The sequence below is a fragment of the Triticum aestivum genome, chromosome 3D (genome assembly GCF_018294505.1).
Source record: "Triticum aestivum cultivar Chinese Spring chromosome 3D, IWGSC CS RefSeq v2.1, whole genome shotgun sequence".
Taxonomy (NCBI): domain Eukaryota; kingdom Viridiplantae; phylum Streptophyta; class Magnoliopsida; order Poales; family Poaceae; genus Triticum; species Triticum aestivum.
The window spans coordinates 123,880,344-123,888,370 of NC_057802.1; the positions used below are offsets into that span (position 1 = coordinate 123,880,344).

Genomic DNA, 8,027 nt, shown 5'->3' on the forward strand with positions numbered 1-8,027 from the left:
GCCGGGCCACTGCAGCTGCCATCCACCGCCACCACCGCCCCGCCCTGGCTGCAGTGGTAGCCGCCGCTCCTGGCGGCCTCTTCCGCGCCCGGCGCTTCGCTACAGCAGCCCCTGCCGCTGCCCGGCGCGGCACCGCAGCAGCCGCTGCAGCTGCAGCAGCCACCGCCGGTCAGCTCCGGCCCCGCATCGATCGCGCCGGCGGGAGTCCCGATCCACCAGATCAAGTTCCCGCCGTCGCCATCACCGCTTCCCCAGGGCGTCCCCATCCAGCAGATCAAGTTTCCGCCGTCGCCGTCACCGCTTCCGGCTTGGATCACTACCCGCCACGTGTCGGCGGCGGTGAGGCTGCAGGCTGCTGCGCGCGGCCTCCTAGCACGTCGGCTTGTGCGGGAGATGCGTGGTCTGCAGCTGCCGCTCCTCCCAGTTGCACTTCGCTGCTCAAATGACCTCGATCTCGTCCGCTGCGTCGGGGATCTTGGGCATGTTGTTTTCCCCACGGACAGCGACCTCAAAGTCTGCGACATCAGCGGTTGGGGGGGCGAACCCCTCCTCGCCATTCTCCATCGATAGCCCTCCACTCTTCTCTGTGCGGTGCAGACCAACAGCCGTCCGGCGGGGAGAAGGCATGGTGTCACTGACAGGAGCGCACCACGTAGCACCATTGCATTCCGCCACCGGCCGCCGCGAGGGCGCCTCTGCTGGTCGCTCTTGCGACCACTTCCAGGAGGCCATACACATGCACTCCTTTTGTCCAGATGGTGTCCATGGGATCCAGGTGGCTGTACACGTGCACGTTCGACGTGCGGATGGTGTCCACTTTATGTTCAGGGGTCCAAAATAAAGCGTCCCAGTCCATTTCAGGTTGAAAGTAATAAAACAAGCCGAGATGTAAAAGGCTTGTTTTTAGGTGTTAGGTTTGTGTTGCGTCGAGTCATGGTTATAAGTTGGTTAGGCTGCAGCTCGAGGACAAGCTGCATGTCCAGGTGGGGTGTAGTGTTAGAGTACGTAATGGGCCTAATGGCCTGGGCTGGCGGTATAGCCCGTTAGTCTTAGGATTAATTAGAGATAAGGGTCGCTTGCTTAGGGGTCAAGTAAGCCTTGCTTGGGTGTCAAGTAAACCTCTCTATATAAAGAGAGGAGATGTATCAATCTAATCAAGTAAGAATTAAGAAGGAAATCCCTTCCCTCTTGCCCGGCCGTGGGCAAAAAGGCCCCCGGCCGGCCCTCTCGCGCCCTCCTTCTAACAACACCGTAACAATTATTGACCAAGATTCATATCCTTTCTGTCACTCCCAAAAATAGGTTTATCAAAGAACTTGATTAATCACCAAAGCCAATATTGCTACAATAATAGATGAGCAGCCAAACTTTCCAACTCTTCCTGTGACCAATATTACTTCCTTGCCGCTTACTCCACTGCCTCTAGTCACCATTACCAACTTTGCTTGCACCATAGCCATCTCCCGTTCACCACATGGTTGTCACCTCCTAACACTTGTTGCACAAATTTATGCTGGTTTAGTAACAGAGCCCTCAGAAGGACATAAATGACACTAGTGATTTCTTGCGACCTCCAAGACAGTACTCTTACTACTTCTATAACTATATATTAGTTATATAAGGTAAAACTATAGTACCGAAATAATTTTCAGTCATTGTTCAATGTCGACACTTGAGACATTTTCTGGTCGAAATTGTGTGTATTTGACCAGAGGATTCTAAGTGTTAATACAGAAGGACAAAGGTTGTACATGATGTCTCATCTGTATAGACATTTATGCAGTTTCCAGTTTTACTTTGGTCGTCAGATGGCCTTTACGAATTTGGAAGGAAGTCGGGAGGTGTATAATGCACTGTTGTGTTGTTCGATATCGAATCAAAGGCACGGACAATATCTAAGCAAATAACATGAGGTCTTTACTGAGGAACTTTAGCTAGGGTAGGCGTCATTCAGAGCTCACATTTTTCCTGTATGCCTCTTGATGAAAAAATCACCGTGCAAGATTGTTCCATTCCTGGTCCTGCTTGTGTCTTCCCCTGACAGTCTGCATCAGTGTTGCTTCTGCATATACAGGTACGTAGCACCTAGCTGATGCTTGTGTGGTCCACGACCATGATAGCACTGATGGAGACTTGGCCTGATTTATTCCACAACTAACGCTGAAACTTGCGGCCGCGGCCGAGGAATTGCCCGTTTGGATTTTATTTTTATTTTTGTTTACTGGAAGGGCAACTTGTGGGGTTGATGGCTACTGGAAGGTTGCCCAGGAATTGCCTGCACTGCGTCTTACTGCAAATTATTGGAAGATCGTATTCTTATCGAGAATGAAAGCATTATTCCTCCAGCGTCTGACAGTAGGAATGCAAGAGGGGGTATGAGAGATGTGAAGGTTTTGTGAGGGTACGATTTAGGGCCTCTTTGATTCGTAGGATTTTGAAAACGTAGGAATAGGAAAAGTATAGGATTGGAGTGGCATGCCCACTTGAATCCTATAGGATTAACAATGAGTGTTTGATGGCACCAGAAAAATAAAGGAATTGTAAAAATAGGTTGAAGTGGATGTTAGATTTTCTATGAAATGTAGTACAAAAGATTCCATAGGAAAAATTCCTATGAGATTCAATCTTTTGAATCAAAGGACCAACATAGGAAAAAATCCTAAGGACTTCAATCCTCCAGAAATCCTATAAAATTCCTTTGAATCAAAGGAGCCCTTTATTTTGTCCAGTGGCATGCAAGAGGGGGTGGACACGGCCTAAGTTCCATATCAAATATGTGGTTCATGTTCAGGTTAAATTTTTCGGTGTGACTGTTTTCGCTTATCCGGTTAGGCTTGAGCATTTTGGACCAGTAACATGTGGCTTTCAGTTTTGAAGCTGAGTAAGCTCATATAAAATGCATAATCTTTCCCATTTTCTAATCAAGCTGAATTTTGTAGACCGCTTGCTTGGTGCTAGACATCTCAAATTATTTATCTCAATCTTATTATATACTACTAACCTACTACTGTGGGCCTCGTGATGAAGTAAATGAAAAATATTAGGTTCATTTATCATTATCACTATTGGTGTCAAAAAGTATGCATGGTTTTCAAGATACCAATGCAAAACACTGTTTGTGCTTATAACAGTATTTGTTAATGATCAAATCGACTGATGGCCATGAATGTTTACTGTCCTCATCCTGATTCTGCCCTATCCATCCAATTCTTACAGGATTGGTGGTTATTTGTGCCAAACTTGGATGTTTGAGGGCTTGATGTCTTATGTCATGGTTGAAGGTAGAAACTGAACTTGTGTAATAATATGACTGTCCGAAAGAATGTGGATGTGTCACAAGTCCATACCATAAAACATCATGTTTTGTTATCTTATAAAGTATGTGCAGTAGTCCTGATACATGGATTTGGAACATGGTGTCACCGCTTAGCACAACGGTTAACATTTAACAAACTCCTAAACTTGGCGTACATCTTTGCTGCTGCTCGTCATGCTTTTACTGATTAACCTTCTGCTGTGTGCGCGTGATAGTCTAGAAGGTCTTAGACATGGCTGGTGCAGCTATTGGCGTCGTGCTAGACGAATTTGGCGCATGATTTTGTGAGATCTTAGACAAGGGAACGTTGCACCTTTGTTCTTTCCAGTTGATTTACTCAACCATTCTGTTCTGAGTATTTACAACATGACAAAATAGACACAAAGAATTCTGGACTTCATGTGGTTCACAATATATAATTTTAGGTATAATAATGCTGGACTTCATATTGTTCACAATATATAATTTTAGTCTGGACTTATAGATATAATACTGCAATAGTATTAGTAGTCAGACTCGCGGTTTTGGAGACCGTTGCAATGTCCAGATCGGCGACTTCAGGAACCGGAGCAGGCACACCCCCAAATTAGCTCAACCAAGAGCAACTTTATTCTGTATAAATTTGTCTCTGTACATATATACAACAGTTATGATTCAGTACTACTCATCAGTGACTGGTAACTACAATACAACAAAAAGGTAGATTTTGTAAGTATCGTGCTAAGACCCACCCTATCCTCCTCTGAGATTTGCTAGGCGTCTGATCCATGCCAACCTCGAATAAAGCGACGCCGTGCTCAAAGATTGAGATGAAGCCTCGAAATACGTTGGTTTTGGAGTGGACGGACAGCTAAGTGATCTGACTAGCTCTTGTACAGACAGGACCTTGTACTTTGTCGGTGGGGTCGTAGCAATGTTATGTACCTTATGCTCATAGATCTTCCCATTCCTGTCGAGTTTGTAAACGGAGGCACCATCAAAGCGGGCATGGCCATCCCATGGGACTCTAGGAATGCCGTGGGCAATCCAGCGAATCATAATAAGATTCTCGGCAGGCTGCCATATACTAACTATATCAACCCATAATGCTTTAAAGAAGATACGTCCAGTAAAGCGCAATCCCCAGAATAGACTTCTGTAATTGTCAATGCCCTCGAATTTATTGAAAGGGTTTCTGAAGACGATATCATCTCTGGCAAATAGCAACAAACAGAATTAGGAAAAGACCAATGATAAGACTCAACAGTACAAATCTGTACAAGAAAATGCAACCTTCGTGCAATGTACTCTGCATTACATAATAAGTTAATTAGAATGGAAGACAGATGCAGGCTCAAGTTACTCAACTCATGGGAGCAACTGCAAAGCATTAGATATACATGCTAAAGTTCGAACAGAGACAAGATCGAGCAATTAAACAAGCAGGTCTAATAGTAACCTCGTAATTCAGATACAAAATATTGTATTTTTCTGTTTCTCTTAGGGGCTAATTTGGTTCTAGGCCTAGCAATGCCACACTCTGCTACAAGTTTTTGCCAAACTAGCCTAAGGTTAGTTCAATAAAGTTGGAGCCACAAGTTGGCAAGCCTAAGGGAATCTTGCCACACTTTGTGAGTGGATGTGATTGGGGCCCTGGTGTGGCAATCCTAAGATGTGGCTGGAACCAAACGCCCAACTAAGTTGGTCAAACTTGCTTAACGTTGTGCGTGGCAACCTTAGGCAAACTTAGTCTCAAACCAAACAGCCACTAAGCTCAGTGAACGTTCGAAGGCAGCTTAAAGACGCAAGAAAAGTACTGTATGATTTGGGTGTAATTTAAATGGTTAGGGCATGGGCAATGTGCTGAGAATTTTGTTGAGATGAAGTCTGCCACCCATAGAGAGTCTAGCAGAGCAAAATTTGCTACAATGTCTTAGACCTGGCTGTAGGACCCACTAGCTAGCAGAAAGACGATCAGCTCTACGTTTTTCTGAGCACTAGCATATTTATCTCGTGAGTTTGCAAACTGACATTGCGCCCATTCAATTCTTTTATTTGCTTAGACTCGATCCTCAAACTAGAACCGGTTCCTCAAATAATTTAGCTAGCCTCACCCCTTCTAATCTTTACACCCGAGTCCCACATACAAAAGATACTCTTAGCAACGGCTCTTTTGCACTATTGCAGGGGATAACCTCATGATCGCAATAATAAAATATAAACTCTAATGGACAACTGACATACTGATAAGGTTAATGCAAGAAACACTTATGTAAGCAACTGATGTTGGGTCGTGTTTATAAATGTGTGGTCCCACTCCCAGTCTGCATCGTAGATTAGACAACACGCTAAATGGATAAGATAAGCTCAAGCAAATGTCATATTGCTTGCATTAATTGATAATTATTAAACAAGATGGCCACAGTATGCTAACAAGAAAGAGACATCATTACATCCCAACCAAACCAGAAAACACATACTAACCAGAATTAGATTGCATTTTTAAGGAGAACAAGCAGGAGAACTGACTGTCTTTGTGTTCCGAGGATAAAAGCTCCCAACAAGTAACATTCTATAAAATGCAGAGCAAAACAAAGAAAATGGCCAAAAGGGCAACTACAGCGCTAAGCTATCACCATAGATCGATGATGACCGGTGCAAACAAGAAAGAATCTACTTTAAAACTTGATCAGCCTGGTCATCTCTTCCTCCCTCACCATGCACCACTGGTTCTTTCACAAGCTAGGATGTGTCTCTATTACACTAATTAACTTACTAGTTCCCGATAAAGAAACAAAACAAAACTCTGCAACAGAAGAAAAAAGAAACAGATAAAATGTGGAGCTAACCATGTGCATAAGAAAGAAGAAAAGATAGATGCCATTACATTACGAATCTAGTACAAGAGCCTCACACCACTGGGTCAAACCTATTGCACATATACTCTGCTCTCCAGTCCACATTTCAGTTCATTGTACCAATGTGCACTCAGAATCAACACTAGAAGGCTGATGCTACTGCCTCGAACATGAATCTCTGAATCTCTTGAGGAATGCATTGGGTAGCTCTACAAGTAAGAGGTCCTACTCACATCCACAAGACAAACCATATCCTAATTAACATTATATAGAGATAAAACCTAAGCTTCATTAGATGGTTTCTGAAATGTGGTTCTTCTGATGCTTGATAGCCCAATAGTAGCTGCGCTGCCCAGGTCATCCATCCCAACTCGAAAAACACCCAACACTAGATAGGTGTGAAGAGTACTGAAAGACTAAGCTAGATCATAATTTCAAGTTAGAAGAGATGCGGTATTGTGAGGCAATCTAGCCATCAACATCGGTCAATGGCAATCAAATAATTACTGCGTCGGCACAACTACTTAACCCAGAGAGATATCTGCAGCGAAATATGCATGTAGCATGTTCTAATTAGAAGCTGGTGCCAGTGTGCCACAGACCAATCCATTATGAAGTAGCCACAAACAGATAGCGATGCTAATCAATCAATTAGAAGCACTCACAAATTCTACCCCTAATTCACCATGGTTCCACCTAACAGTTGATCCTTTGTTTTTGTATTTTTTTTAAATAAAGGTTTCTGGAAGGATCTCAAAGTGAAGACAGGGAGAAGCAATGAAACATGGGCACGGACCTGTAGATATCGAAGCTGGGCTCCTTGTAGAAGACGTCGGGTATCTCCTCCCTGAGCGTGCGGATGGCGTAGCCCAGGTTAAGGTAGTACCTGCGCCGTTCCTCCTCGTCGTCATCCCGGCGCGTGGTCGCCGCCGGCGACTCCGAGGCCGGCGTCATCGGCACGGAGAAGAGCGGCGGCGGGGCCGGCACCGGCAGCCTCCCGTCCCGCACGGGGTCCGTGACCCTGATCACCCGCCCCCTCCCCGTCCCCGCCCCGGCCTCCTCCTGCTTCACGCGGCCCCCGGCCGCCGCCGCCACGACCCTCGCCCCCCTCCTCCGCGCGACGCCGGGCGCGGGCGGTCTGGCCGCCGCGAGGTCCGGGAGGTGCAGGAGGTTGGCCATGCGAGCCTGGATTCGGAGCTCCTCTGGCCCTTCTTGCTTAGGTTTTGGTGGGGTGAGGAGAGGAGGAGGAGAGGGAGAGGAGTGTGTGAACTGCGTGAGAGAGGGGCGGAGGAGAGAAGGGTCATTTCATTTGACTTGGGTATTTGTTGGGTCCGTCTCCAGTTCGGTTTTGGATATTCCGCGGCGGCGAGCGTGGCGTCAGATGGCGCGCTCGTTTCGCCCGCTGCGTGTCTCTATTTTGAGGACGACGCGTAGCAGAATATCTGCCGAGCCTCTTTCTTTTTTTCAGCAAAAAAAAAAATATCTGCCGAGTCGGGGGCAGCTTTGTGTATCTGCTTGTTGCCGGTGTCTTTGTCTGCGGGTATTTCCGATGAAGCTACAGGTCCGGTTTTGTCTTTGTCAAAACATTATCCTCCAACTGAAAACAACAACATGTTTTGCGAATACTCGCATCGTTATTTTGCGAATACTCGCATCGTTAGAGCATCTATAGCCCGGAACCTAAACCATGCCAGGAACCTAAACCATGCCAAACGTATGGATGAACGGCCTGATTTCTAAGCAAGGCACATGAATTTTTTTTTTAAAACCATCTCATTTTTACGTAGAATACTGAGATCTTATCATGACACCATTCCAAATTTCATGTTTTTTTTACTTCATTTACATTGTAAACGGTGAGACTTGTCCTACTT

The 8,027-nt window shown here is 45.6% G+C and overlaps 1 protein-coding gene across 2 annotated transcripts; it reads right to left on the reverse strand.

Moving 5' to 3' along the window:
• Positions 1–3,902: 3,902 nt before the first annotated feature.
• On the reverse strand, positions 3,903–7,457 carry LOC123077813 (uncharacterized). Of its 2 annotated transcripts, XM_044500145.1 has the most exons (3): positions 6,950–7,457; positions 4,048–4,508; positions 3,903–3,944 (listed from the first exon to the last, which is right to left on the reverse strand). In XM_044500145.1, exons 1-2 carry the CDS (start codon positions 7,330–7,332, stop codon positions 4,049–4,051), a joined length of 843 nt encoding a protein of 280 aa, XP_044356080.1. In that variant the 5' UTR covers positions 7,333–7,457; the 3' UTR covers positions 3,903–3,944; position 4,048. The 2 variants fall into 2 exon arrangements, with proteins under 2 accessions (XP_044356080.1, XP_044356079.1); XM_044500144.1 differs by having other exon boundaries at positions 3,903–4,508.
• Between the last annotated feature and the right edge of the window lie 570 nt (positions 7,458–8,027).